Source organism: Bufo gargarizans, chromosome 1 (genome assembly GCF_014858855.1).
Source record: "Bufo gargarizans isolate SCDJY-AF-19 chromosome 1, ASM1485885v1, whole genome shotgun sequence".
NCBI classification, from domain to species: Eukaryota; Metazoa; Chordata; class Amphibia; order Anura; family Bufonidae; genus Bufo; species Bufo gargarizans.
In genome coordinates, this window is record NC_058080.1 from 560,815,117 (window position 1) to 560,829,506 (window position 14,390).

At 48.9% G+C, this 14,390-nt stretch overlaps 1 protein-coding gene across 1 annotated transcript; it reads left to right on the forward strand.

Annotated features, from left to right (window-relative positions):
• Positions 1-12,566: 12,566 nt before the first annotated feature.
• On the forward strand, positions 12,567-13,668 carry LOC122928737. Its single transcript, XM_044281900.1, has 2 exons — positions 12,567-12,713; positions 13,071-13,668. Exons 1-2 carry the CDS (start codon positions 12,664-12,666, stop codon positions 13,666-13,668), a joined length of 648 nt encoding a protein of 215 aa, XP_044137835.1. The 5' UTR covers positions 12,567-12,663.
• The last annotated feature ends 722 nt before the right edge of the window (positions 13,669-14,390 follow it).

The following is a 14,390-nucleotide window of genomic DNA, read 5'->3' on the forward strand; positions in this document are numbered from 1 at the left end:
GTCTCTCATTGCTTTCAAGGGGAGACTCATTATCCGCCAGTATGTTCCCTCTAAGCGGGGGGGGGGGGGGGAGGGGATGGCGTGAAGCTGTACAAACTTTGTGAGAGTACCTCAGGGTGCACTTACAAGTTTTGTCTGTACGAGGGGCGAGATTCCCGTATTCAACCCCCAGAATGTTCCCCCACTCTGGGTGTTAGCGGGAAACTTGTGTGGGACCTTATGCACCCACTGCTAGATAAGGGTTACCACCTGTACGTGGATAACTTTTATACCAGTATCCCCATAGTTTTATATCCGATTGTCAGTGGCTAAAATGGGGAAGGGGAACATAAATTTAGTACTCCATGGAAGTGTGGTACTCCCTGAAGCAACCAATAATGCAGAGGCCCGGATGATCGGGGCACATGTCACACTGAGTAGTGGTGTCCTTCCGTATCCCCCTCCTGCCACACACTCTGCACCTTTTTTGGGTCCGCCCTTCTTTCCAGTATGGGGGACCACACCTGTAAAGTGTTGGCCAGGGACGATCCGAGCGCCTCCAGTTCCCGAGGTACTCTGGCCTGCTCTTTCCCGGTCAGAAAAGATCAGGGCCTTGAGGACTGCCTCATAGAACTGGAGGAATGTCCCTGTGTTGCCAGCGCTCCGGGACAGCACAAAAGAGTTGTACAAGGCAACCTGCACCAAGTAGACCGCAGCTTTTTTGTACCATGCTCGGGTTTTGCGCATGGCGTTATATGGCTCGAGGACTTGATCAGGGAGATCAACTCCTCCCATATATCGATTGTAGTCGACGATGCAATCGGGCTTGAGGACCGTTGCCGCGGTACCTCGCACAGGGACAGGGGTGATGCTGTTACCGTGAATTGTGGACAGTACAAGGACATCCCTCTTGTCCTTATATCTGACCAGAAACAGGTTTCCACTGGTAAGGGCACGGGTCGCACCCCTGGGGATAGGTACCTGGAAGGGGTGGGTAGGGAGGCTGCGTTGATTTTTCCGCACGGTCCCACAAGCGAACGTGGATCTGGCGGCGAGAGACTGGAACAAGGGGATACTAGTATAAAAGTTATCCACGTACAGGTGGTAACCCTTATCTAGCAGTGGGTGCATAAGGTCCCATACAAGTTTCCCGCTAACACCCAGAGTGGGGGAACATTCTGGGGGTTGAATACGGGAATCTCGCCCCTCGTACAGACAAAACTTGTAAGTGCACCCTGAGGTACTCTCACAAAGTTTGTACAGCTTCACGCCATCCCCCCCCCCGCTTAGAGGGAACATACTGGCGGATAATGAGTCTCCCCTTGAAAGCAATGAGAGACTCATCTACCGCGACTTCCCTTCCAGGTACATAGACCTGCACAAATTTGGCCCCAAAGTGATCGATGACCGGCCTGATTTTGTACAGGTGGTCATAGGCAGGATCACCTTGGGGGGGACATGCTGCATTATCTGCATAATTGTAAAGTGGGGTCTGGTAGAGGACGTCCCCACTCCAGTAATGCCTGACACTAGGTTTCTTGACTAGGCCCACATGCAGCACGAGGCCCCAAAACGTCCTCATCTTGGCTGCACAGATCGGAGTCCAGTCACCGGGCCTAGCCAAAAAGGAGCCCGGGTGTTGAGCAATGAACTGTGGGGCGTACAGGTTCGTCTGCTCCAACATCAGATTGACAAAGGGGTCACTGAAAAAAAGACTAAAGTAGTCGCATTCAGTGAAGCCCATGTGGAAATCTGGATTCCTGGTTGGCCTACAAAATCAGGAATCACGGGCTCAAAATGCTCTGGGGTATACCAGACAAGTTCACCGGTAGGGGGCTCCGGTGGACTTAACTGGTGGGCCGGAAAACTAGTACGAGCCCCAGAGCTTCTCGTACTAGTGTGGGCCACAGGGTCCCTAGCATGGCGGTCTCCTTGCTCCACCTGGCGGCGTCTCCGCCGCTTTGGGGTCTCATCATCATCGCTAGATGATGAGGAGGACGCGGATGACAAAAGGAAAGTGGGGTCATCCTCGTCCTCAATGGGGCTCTTGGACTCGGAGGCAAGCTGGGCATATGCCGCCTAGAACATCCGGCAGGCCATAGGGGAGTGTGTGTGTGATAAACTTTATTTGGTGTGCGTGTGTGTGGGGGGACGGGTGTTCGGGAACTTACCCTAAACCTAACAGACAAAAAAATAAAAAAAGGCCCAAAAATTTGATTTTTTTTATTTATTCAAACTCGCTGATCAACCGTCCGAAGTTGATCAGCGGTGGGGTGTGTGATGCGCTAACAGTGGCCGGACGCTAAGAGTCCCGGCCACAGTCAGCGTACGCAGAAAAAAAAATATAATATGCTTGTGCCCCAAAAAAAGTTGTGGGGGGGGCAAGCTGCAGCACACCTGGGGGGTCTAGAGTCAGGGTTAAAAACATGGGGTGGAAAGTGGGAGGGGTTTCATCAAATCAAGCGCAATATCTCGGAAACCAAAGCGGCGCAAACGTTTATTTTTGCAGCACAATCCAGCACAAACGCAGCACAAACGAATGGTGTATTTCTTTTTGAAATTTAAAAACATGGGGTGGAAAGTGGGCGGGGTTTCAGCAAATCAAGCGCGCAATATCTCGGAAACCAAAGCGGCGCAAACGTTCATTTTTGCAGCACAAACCAGCACAAACGCAGCACAAACGAATGGTGTATTTCGTTTTGAAATTTAAAAACATGGGGTGGAAAGTGGGCGGGGTTTCAGCAAATCAAGCGCGCAATATCTCGGAAACCAAAGCGGCGCAAACGTTCATTTTTGCGGCAAAAACCAGCACAAACGCAGCACAAACGAATGGTGTATTTATTTTTGAAATTTAAGAACATGGGGTGGAAAATGGGCGTGGTTTCAGCAAATCGAGCGCAATATCTCGGAAACCAAAGCGGCGCAAACGTTAGTTTTTGCGGCACAAACCAGTACAAATGCAGCACAAACGAATGGTGTATTTCTTTTTGAAATTTAAGAACATGGGGTGGAAAGTGGGCGGGGTTTCAGCAAATCAAGCGTGCAATATCTCGGAAACCAAAGCGGCGCAAACGTTCATTTTTACAGCACAAACCAGCACAAACGCAGCACAAACGAATGGTGTATTTCTTTTTGAAATTTAAGAACATGGGATGGAAAATGGGCGGGGCTTCATAAAAATCTAACGCGCAATATCTCAGGAACCGAACCGGCACAAACGTTCATTTTTGCGGCACAAACCAGCACAAACGCAGCACAAACGAATGGTGTATTTCTTTTTTAAATTTAAGAACATGGGGTGCCAACTTCACACAGGTAAAAAAATTACTCTTAGACTTTAGAGATACAAAAACATTTTTTGTATCAAAAAGGATAATATAGTCTAAAATCTAAATAATTGTAAAAAAAGGTAGACTTATTAGGTATCGCCACGTCCATAAGAATCTCCTTTATAAAAATACCCCATGACCTAACCCCCCAGATTAACACAGTAAAAAACAAAAACTAAAAAAAAACGGTGCCAAAACAGCTATTTTTGGCACTTTTCCATTTCAATCAGTTTTTTTCCGGTAACAAAGCAAGGGTTAACAACCAAACAAAACTTAATATTTATTACACTGATATTGCAGTTTACAGAAACGCCACATTTGTGGTCGTAAACTGCTGTATCAGTAAAAGGGAGGCCGCAAAAGGAAAGGACCGACATGGTTTCTGGAAGGCCGATTTTGATGGCCTTTTTTATTGACACCATGTCCCTTTTGAAGCCCCCCTGATGCCCCCCTAGAGTAAAAACTCCACAAAAGTGACCCATCTAAGAAACTACACCCCTCAAGGTATTTAAAACTGATTTTACAAACTTTATTAACCCTTTAGGTGTTCCTTAACAGTTAATGGCAAATGGAGATGAAATTTTAGAATTTCAATTTTTGGTAACCTTGCCTCACAAAAATGTAATATAGAGCAACCAAAAATCATATGTACCCTAAAAATAATCCCAACAAAACCGCCACCTTATCCCGTAGTTTCCAAAATGGGGTCACTTTTAGGGAGTTTTTACTCCAAGGGTGCATCAGGGGGGTTGAAACAGGACACGGTGTAAATAAACCGGTCCATAAAAATCAGCCCTCCAAAAACCAAACGTCGCACCTTTCACTCTACGCCCCGCTGTGTGGCCGTACAGTAGTGTACGGCTACATATGGGGTGTTTCTGTAAACGGCAGAGTCAGGGCAATAAAGGTACAGTCTTGTTTGGCTGTTAACCCTTGCTTTGTTAGTGGAAAAAATGGGTTAAAATGGAAAATTAGGCAAAAAAAATAAATTTTCAAATTTCATCCCCATTTGCCAATAACTCTTGTGCAACACCTTAAGGGTTAACAACGTTTGTAAAATTAGTTTTGAATACCTTGAGGGGTGTAGTTTATAGAATGGGGTCATTTTGGGGTGGTTTCTATTATATAAGCCTCACAAAGTGACTTCAGACCTGAACTGGTCCCTAATTGTGTTTTTGAAAATGTCTGAAAAATTTCAAGATTTGCTTCCAAACTTCTAAGCCTTGTAACATCCCCAAAATATAAAATATAATTCCCAAAATGATGCAAACATGAAGTAGACATATGGGGAATGTAAAGTAATAACTATGTTTGGAGGTATTACTATGTATTATAGAAGTAGAGAAATTGAAACTTGGAAATTAGCTTTTTTTTTTGCAAATTTTTGCTAAATTTGGTATTTTTTTTATAAATAAAAATGATTTTTTTTACTTCATTTTACCAGTGTCATGAAGTACAATATGTGACGAAAAAACTATCTCAGAATGGCCTGGATAAGTCAAAGCGTTTTAAAGTTATCACCACTTAGGCTCCATTCACACGTCCGCATTTTTTTTCCGCATCCTTTCCGCAAAAATGCGGAAAAGATGCGGAATATATGCGGACCCATTCATTTCAATGGGTCTGCAAAAGATGCGGACAGAATTCAGTATGCTGTCCGCATCCGCAATTCCGTACCGTTCCGCAATGCGGATCCGTCAAATAAGTACCACATGTCCTACTTTTGTCCGCAAATTGCGGACCGTCGCCCCATTGAAGTGAATGGGTCCGCAAAAAAACGGATGACATGCGGAAAGATGTCAAATGTCATCCGCAATTGTGGATCCTGAATTGCGGATCTGCAGGAAAGAGAAAAAGAATCCTGCCCCATGTGACCTTGATCTCCAGGGAGACAGGTGGCAGGAAGAGAGGATTCATCTTCAGAGCCGACCAGCACATATATCTGCCGACAATATGTGCAATTTTGAAGTTAAAAAAATGATAGTCCTGATACAAGACAGGCCAGCCCTGTGGGACTCCAGGAGTGAAATATACCACGAACGGACCATCAAAGATCGTTCATGGAATGAAGTGTGTGTAAAGTTGCTGTCCACTGCATGGACCTCCGCATCAAAAGAAAAGCAAATTAAAATGCGTGAGTAAATACTTTACTTTAAAGTTATGCGTCTTTAATATTGTTTAATACACACATTCATGTTGCATGGTGTGTGTATACGTAGCCTGCCATGCACACATGTGTATACCCAGCCTGCCAATACACACATTCATGTTGCATGGTGTGTGTATACGCAGCCTGCCATGCACACATTCATGTTGCATGGTGTGTGTATACGCAGCCTGCCATGCACACATTCATGTTGCATGGTGTGTGTATATGCAACACGCCAGACCTGCAGGGTATGACGAAGTGAGGTCACAGTTATGGGCAATCGAGGGTACTCACTATATTTGCGGAACCCTGGGCAGGCGCGTGGCAGTGAAGAAGAGGTAGACACAGTTCCTCTGGGGCACGCTCTGTAGATAGGGACCAGGCCTGATGGTAGTTGAGGTGCCCTGGATGTTACAGGTATTTTGTGTGCCTGGGGCAAGGTCCCTGTGGTATTCGTGACGCCAGTGCCTTTGGACGGTGGCACGCCGGTTGGTGGTTGGAATGATGAAGGTACACAAGTATGCAGTGAACCAAACGTAAACTTTACTGGACAATCCAACTTTGTACAGCAGGGAGTAGTACAGTCTTTAGATTATTACAGTTCCACAAAAAGGGGCTTATTCACACGTATGGCAGGCAATAGTCATGCAAGTTACACTGAGGGTAAATTCCACAAGCACTCAGCAGCAGGTTGTACCTTCCACAGAATCACTGTACACTGTCCTTTATAGAACTCCTGCTCTGGCTTTATATCTCCCAAGGCCCGGATGCCTAAAAGGGTGGCTTATATCCTTGGTTACTTTCTTCCTCAGGTATTATACTACTTGCTATGGTTCCTAAGTTCCTCTGCCTATCAGGGTCACTTTGCTTACCCTGGGTCGCCTCCTCCTATCAGGTGGATAACTGTCGGTTTCTCCCAGGAGGTTGAATCCTGCAACTGGGGTATCTTCAGAGCTAACTTAGGCTCTCTTGTTCTCAGGCAGGCTGGAGCTTCTCAACAGCCTCCTGGACATCATTAGCAGCCAGGGCTATCCAGCTGCATGTCAGGAGCAGGCTTCTTAACCTCTGTCCTCTCAGACTCCTGACTCTGCACTCCCTCCCCCTGTCTGGGCCTGGACATTTATACTAGGGGCTCCCTATCTCCCTCTAGTGTCTGGGATGTCTAACTACACCCAACTAGGCCTGCTGCTGCATTAGACAGGGGTACATTGCATATAACAACACATTAAAACATACATTAAATGCAGAATTAAATATGACATTTCTGTTCCTTGTGAGTAGGAGTAACGCGCACACCAATTGACCCTTTGTCATGGAACCATGAACCAGACGTACAACAAGAGATAAGTGGAAATAAGAAGGCTTTATTGAAAATAAAGCTGTAAGGCAAAGTCCAAACGGATGGCTAAACCGAAGCAGGGTCTTGCGAGGCCAGAGGTCAGGAACCAGAAGGGTAGTCAGACGAAGCCTGGATCAGGAACCAGCAGGGTAGTCAGACGAGGCCTGGATCAGGAACCAGCAGGGTAGTCAGACGAAGCCAGGATCAGGAACCAGAAGGGTAGTCAGACGAAGCCAGGATCAGGAACCAGAAGCAGCAGCAGTCTTAGAAGCATGTGAACACAGGAGGACCAAGCAAGGAACTGAAGCCACAGACCTCCTATATATATGAGCTAGGCATCCAGCTCCTCCCAGTGGGAAGGAGAAGCCGCAGGGTGGGAGGCTACAAGAAACCCAGAAACCAAGATGGCCGCCAGCACATGTCAAACGAAGGAGAACAGCAAGAAGGTAAGACCATGACAGTACCTCCCCCTCAAGGGCCCCTCCTCCGCGGAGTAAAGAACGGTTTCTAAGGGAAGCGTGCGTGGAAGGCTCGGAGCAAGGCAGGAGCATGGACATCTGCGGAGGGAACCCAGGAACGCTCCTCTGGACCATAACCACGCCAATGGACCAAAAACTGCACCCGACCGCGGACCAGGCGTGAGTCCAGGATATTGCTCACCTCATACTCCTCACGATTGCCCACTTGGACCGGACGAGGCCGAGGAACCGAGGAAGTGAAACGATTACACACCAGTGGCTTCAACAGGGAGACATGAAACACGTTGGAGATCCGCATGCCAGGAGGAAGCGCAAGGGCATAGGCTACCGGGTTTACCCTGCGAAGCACTCGGAAGGGACCAACAAAGCGAGGCGCCAGCTTGGGAGTGGGCACTCGAAGGTTGAGGTTGCGGGTGGACAACCATACGCGGTCTCCGACCTGGTAGGAAGGAGCGGGCGCTCGTCTGCGATCAGCCTGGAGTCTCTGGCGCTGCGCAGAGACCTCAAGGGACCTCTGGATCTGTACCCAAGAAGCACGTAGGACGGAAAGGTGATCCTCCACAGCCGGAATATCCTGGGGAGAGAATACCTCCGGTAACACGGCAGGTTGGAACCCATAATTGGCCATGAAGGGAGACGTCCCAGAGGAAGAGTTCACCGCCGTGTTCCTGGCAAACTCAGCCCAAGGCAGGAGGTCAACCCAATTGTCTTGGTGATCGGAGACATAGCAACGAAGGAATTGCTCCAAGGCCTGATTGGATCGCTCTGCGGCCCCATTGGACTGAGGGTGGTAGGCCGAGGAGAAAGAGAGATGAATCCCCAACTGGGAGCAAAAGGCGCGCCAGAACCTGGACACAAACTGACTCCCCCGATCCGACACAATCTCCTTGGGCAAACCGTGCAACCGGAAGACCTCCCTGGCAAAAATCGTGGCCAACTCTTGTGCAGAGGGTAACTTCTTGAGAGGAACACAGTGGCACATTTTGGAAAACCGATCCACAATCATGAGAATGACCGTATGGCCTCGGGATGCAGGGAGGTCCACAATGAAATCCATCCCCAGGTGTGACCATGGACGCTCCCCGGTGGCTATGGGTTGCAAAAGGCCCAACGGAAGGTGCCGAGGGGACTTACTCTGGGCACAAACGGAGCATGCCGCTACGTATGCGGCGATGTCGGAACGTAGAGAAGGCCACCAGAACAGACGTGAAACAGCCCAGGACAGCTGATTCTTTCCAGGATGCCCCGCGGCCTTGGAGTTATGATAGGTTCGCAACAACCGAGTGCGCAACTCCTCAGGCACAAAACATCTGCCGTTGGGTCTCCCAGAGGGAGCACCAGATTGAGCCGCCAAAATCTGCTCACCCAGGGGAGAGGTCAGGCTGGTGCGAATGGCGGCCAGGATCTGATTCGGAGGTATGACCGAAGTCGGAATCGACTCCTCCCCGGACAGCTCGGAGTACTGCCGTGATAAGGCATCCGCTCTGATGTTCTTGGAACCGGGTAGGTAGGAGACCACGTAATTAAAACGTGACAAGAACAGAGCCCATCTGGCCTGATGTGGTGTCAATCTCTTGGCCTCAGAGAGGTAGGTCAGATTCTTGTGGTCCGTCAGGATGAGAACCGGAACCACCGAGCCCTCGAGCAAGTGCCTCCATTCTTTAAGGGGCTGCACGATGGCCAATAGCTCCCTGTCACCAATCTGATAGTTGCACTCCGCGGAAGACAGTTTCCGGGAGTAAAACCCACAAGGAAGCAGAGGACCCTCTGGTGTTCTACGCTGAGACAGAAGGGCGCCTACTCCCGTCTCAGACGCGTCCACCTCGAGGACAAAAGGCAACCCAGGGTTGGGATGCGACAGAATCGGAGCCGACACAAAGGCGGACTTTAGAGCCTCAAAAGCTCGGATGGCCTAGAGCGGCCAGACCTGGGGATTACTGCCCTTCCTGGTCAGATCCGTGAGAGGCTTGGCTAGCATGGAAAAGTCCCTGATGAACTTCCGATAATAATTGGCGAAGCCCAAAAAGCGCTGCAGGGCACGAAGACCACTGGGCTGGGGCCACTGTAAGACAGCCGAAACCTTCTCAGGATCCATGGAGAACCCCTCAGCGGAAATGATGTAACCTAAGAAGGTTACCTGGGATCGGTGAAATTCGCATTTCTCAAGCTTACCGAACAGCTTGTTCTCTCGTAACCGTTGCAACACTCGTCTGACATCCAGAATGTGGGCCTCCATGGATTCAGAATATACCAAGATGTCATCCAAATAGACCACCACACACTGCTGCAACAGGTCACGGAAAACATCGTTGATGAATTCCTGGAAGACTGCGGGCGCATTGCACAACCCAAAGGGCATAACCAAGGATTCATAATGACCGGTCCTGGTGTTAAACGCGGTCTTCCACTCATCGCCCGCCTTGATCCTTACCAGGTTATATGCCGCCCTCAGGTCGAGTTTGGTAAAGACCGTGGCCCCTTTGAGGCGATCGAACAGCTCGGAAATCAAGGGTATCGGGTAAGCGTTCTTGATCGTGATGCGATTGAGACCCCTGTAATCGATGCAAGGCCTCAATTTACCGCCCCTCTTTTTCACAAAGAAAAATCCAGCCCCTGCCGGGGACGAGGATTTGCGAATGTGTCCGCGTGAAAGCGCCTCCCTCACGTACTCCTCCATGGCCTCATTCTCCGCTACCGACAGTGGATAGACTTTGCCACGAGGAGGAACGGCACCAGATTGTAACTCTATGGCACAATCGTATGGGCGGTGCGGAGGTAGGGCAACCGCACGCACCTTATCGAATACATCCCGGTACTCCTCGTATTCAGGAGGCAACAGAGAGTCCGAGGAAGTACACAGCAACTTGACAGGCCCATGGATGCAACTAGCCCCACACTGCGGTGACCACGAGAGGATATCGGCCGATCTCCAATCGAAAGTCGGATTATGCTTCTGGAGCCAGGGGTACCCCAAGACCACCGAGTAGTGTGGAGACGAAATAACCTGGAGACAGACCGACTCTCTGTGAATGGCACCAATGGCCATCCCCACTGGAAGGGTCTCCTGAGTCACGTGTGGCGGCAGAAGGGGTCTGCCGTCTATCGCCTCAAGAGCCAGTGGGGAACCTCGAGGCTGCAGAGGAATGGAATTGGCGGCAGCGAACACACTATCAATGAACAAACCACCAGCACCAGAGTCCACCAACGCCTGGGTCGTCACCGAGCCCCCGACCCAGGAGAGGACAACAGTAATCAGTGGTTTGTCAACACGGGAAACCGGGGACGAGGAGACTCCACCCAAGATCTGCCCCCGACAGGATCTCAGGTGCGAGCGTTTCCCGGACGGTTCGGGCATGCCAACCGAAAATGCCCACCGAGACCACAGTACATGCATCGGCCCTCGCGTCTCCGGAGTACCCTCTCCCCCTCGGACAGGCGAGCAAACCCCAGCTGCATGGGTTCACCCCCAGACAAGTCATCCCCAGGAGGCGTGGGAGGAGAGGGAGGCACGGGTGGGACAGCAAACGTAGGCGCCAATCTGTTAGAAGACCTCCGCAGGCTCTCCTTAAAGGAAGGTCTCTCCCTGAGTCTGGTGTCAATCAAAATCAGGAAAGAAATAAGAGACTCGAGCTCCACTGGTAGGTCCTTAGCTGCAACCTCATCCTTCAAGGCATCCGAGAGACCATGAGAGAAAGCAGCGACCAGAGCCTCATTATTCCAGCCCACCTCTGCTGCCAGGGTACGAAACTCAATGGCGTATTCAGCTACGGATCGTGAACCCTGTCTGATGGACATAAGGAGCTTCGCAGCAGAGGCAGCACGAGCCGGCACATCGAATACCTTCCGAAGAGAAGCAACAAAACCGGAAAACTCGGCAACCACCGGATTGTTGTTCTCCCATAAAGGGCTGGCCCAGGCCAAGGCCTTGTCCGAGAGCAGCGAGATCAAGAAGCCCACCTTTGATCTCTCGGTAGGAAAGGCATGTGGCAGCAACTCGAAATAAATGCCCACCTGGTTAAGGAAACCTCGGCACTGAGTTGGCTCTCCCCCAAAGCGCTGTGGAAGGGGGGCAGAACCGGTCATACCCCGAAACACTGCAGGCGCAGCAACAGGTGTCGGGGTAGACTCTGGCGCAACAACCGGAGCGGCAGTAGGAGCGGGCCCAGGAGCGACAACCGACCCATCGGCAACGGAAGCTAAATGAGCCGTGCGTTCAAGCAGGGTTTGCAACGCCACAGCGAACCGACCCAACAGGTGATCCTGCTGATCAAGTCTGGCAACCAGCGTAGGTAGCGAGGATGGCCCTGTACCGTCAGAATTCATGGCTTGGTCCTAATGTCATGGAACCATGAACCAGACGTACAACAAGAGATAAGTGGAAATAAGAAGGCTTTATTGAAAATAAAGCTGTAAGGCAAAGTCCAAACGGATGGCTAAACCGAAGCAGGGTCTTGCGAGGCCAGAGGTCAGGAACCAGAAGGGTAGTCAGACGAAGCCTGGATCAGGAACCAGCAGGGTAGTCAGACGAGGCCTGGATCAGGAACCAGCAGGGTAGTCAGACGAAGCCAGGATCAGGAACCAGAAGGGTAGTCAGACGAAGCCAGGATCAGGAACCAGAAGCAGCAGCAGTCTTAGAAGCATGTGAACACAGGAGGACCAAGCAAGGAACTGAAGCCACAGACCTCCTATATATATGAGCTAGGCATCCAGCTCCTCCCAGTGGGAAGGAGAAGCCGCAGGGTGGGAGGCTACAAGAAACCCAGAAACCAAGATGGCCGCCAGCACATGTCAAACGAAGGAGAACAGCAAGAAGGTAAGACCATGACACCCTTGTGTAGTGCCCACCCATACCTAGTGGGACACTACATATACGCAGCCTGCCATGCACACATTCATGTTGCATGGTGTGTGTGTACGCAGCCTGCCATGCACACATTCATGTTGCATGGTGTGTGTATACGCAGCCTGCCATGCACACGTGTATACCCAGCCTGCCAATACACACATTCATGTTGCATGGTGTGTGTATACGCAGCCTGCCATGCACTAGCGTGAAGGAGTGCATAGCGACATTGCTTGCTATGATGCCATGTGCTCCTGTACTTCAGAGCATGGCAGGCTGGGTGTACATGTACCGTGCTCCATAGATGTGTGTGTAACGACTTGTTCCATGAGTGCGCCATATGTCCAAGAAAAACACAGATTGTGTGTACATGTGATAAATGTCCATTTACATTTTTTTTTGCACAATTTTATGAATAAATATATATTTTTTTTATTACCGTTGACCAAATAAAAAAAAGGTGGTACACATGCCGGGATCAGTTCCGGAGAGAACTCAATAGTTCCCAAAAGAGCGGTGATGGAGCCAAACGCAAGAAGCCATATATGTTTACAAGGCAGCTCCAATTTCTCAAGCAAATAATGGAGTTAAGACCGTAAGTAGTTTTTAAGTTATATATTTTTTGGGTGCACCTTTCACCAGTTTGTACTCATTAAAATGTGGTACCTTACACAGTAGCACATGTCCCCTACATGTCATGTAGTAAGGAATCTTAATTATATCCTCTGTTGCGGTGCAGTAGTCCCCATTATATTTATGTGCCCTGTATGTAAATACCTAGCATGGGAACAGGGAGGAGGAGACATCTGCTTTTCTCACAGGGTGATTCCTCTATCTGGCATTTAGGGTACATGTGCTACAGTGTAAGGTACCACATTTAAAGATTTTTAACTGTAGAACGGTACGATATGTATATTTTTTGTAATTTATATTTTTTTATTTTTTATTATAGAACGGTAGACAACTTAAGTGAAAATTCAGGTTCGCAGACCCCATCGGTAGAAGTAGCTGAGAGGCCACAAACTTCAACAATGGTGGAGGACCAACCACTGGTGATGGAACAACCAGAAGACACAGAAGAAGCCTCATGTTCTCAGCTTCTGAGCACAGCAGAGCAAACGTCCGAAAATGTTGAAGTTCCTGAAATCCCTCCCAGCAACGAAGCTGCAGAGGAACCTGTTTGCCGTTCTTCTGGCAGACGAGCTAGAAGAGTCAATACCGATTCCGGTGTAGATCTCCGCCAACAAGTAGATATGATGGTGATGGAGTATCTAAACCGGAATCGGTCTGACGGGAAGGAAGAAATTACATTAAAAGGGCTGGCTCCTTGCTTCCGCCGTGTGCTCGAAGAACGGCAAACACGTTGCGTTTCGGCTATTGCAATGCTAATGGACCTTTTTTCAGGCCCCCAGGAGCCACATCATCTGATGGACTATATAATGAACGACCGAAATGCCATGCTTCAGGTCAATCCTGATTCAAGTCACCGTCCTGATCCTCCTATGGTCCATCCTCCAGGCCCTTTCATGAGGGATTTATATGACCTTTAAATTATTTTTTTTGTTTGTTTTGTTATTAAAAAAAAAAGTTTACCTCTATGTTATTTTTCACTATAAAGTTTTATTTTATTTCATTTTAGTTTGAATTTAATATTGATGACCTATTATAAATTTCGGTCATTTGTATTAAAAATGGGCTCATGCACACCAAAGTTGATGCTTCTGTTCCATGCATTTGGTACCGCATTTTGTGGTCCCAAATACACAGAGAACTGAAGTTCTGCAGTTGGGACTGATCCAGACCCATTCTACTTGAATGAGTCTGTGATTCGTCCGTTCTGCATCACTGTTATTGAACTCAATACTATTTGGATCCATATTTTCATCCATGCTCAACCTGCGTGAGCAACAGAGGTTTTTAATGCTCAAATATTCTCCATTGCTCTTTGCTTGTTAGTGCATGGAAAAGACTATTTAAAAAATTTAAAAGTTTATGCAGATGCTTCTGGCAAGCAGTGTTTTTGATGATGTCACTAGCTCAAATGGGCTGGCACTCGCACAGCCCTAGCCTTTTAACAGACCATGTCAGCGCAGAAGTCCGCATATTAGTGCTATTGACATCACCAAACACAGTGCTTGGTCGAAGCATCTGCCCATCAGTGGCAATGTATTGGCCAAATAAGGAACCCATTGCCATGCCCGATAAAGTGATGTGCAAATTAGAGCATTGGAGTATGAAATGCTCCAATTCTCACATCGCAGTGTCTACATGG

Excerpts from the sequence above, each read along its gene's own strand:
- LOC122928737 (XM_044281900.1), top strand. The coding sequence starts at position 12,664 with ATGTTTACAAGGCAGCTCCAATTTCTCAAGCAAATAATGGAGTTAAGA. Across the intron at positions 12,714-13,070 it reads CAAATAATGGAGTTAAGACC|AACGGTAGACAACTTAAGTG; the intron begins GTAAGTAGTTTT and ends TTTTTATTATAG.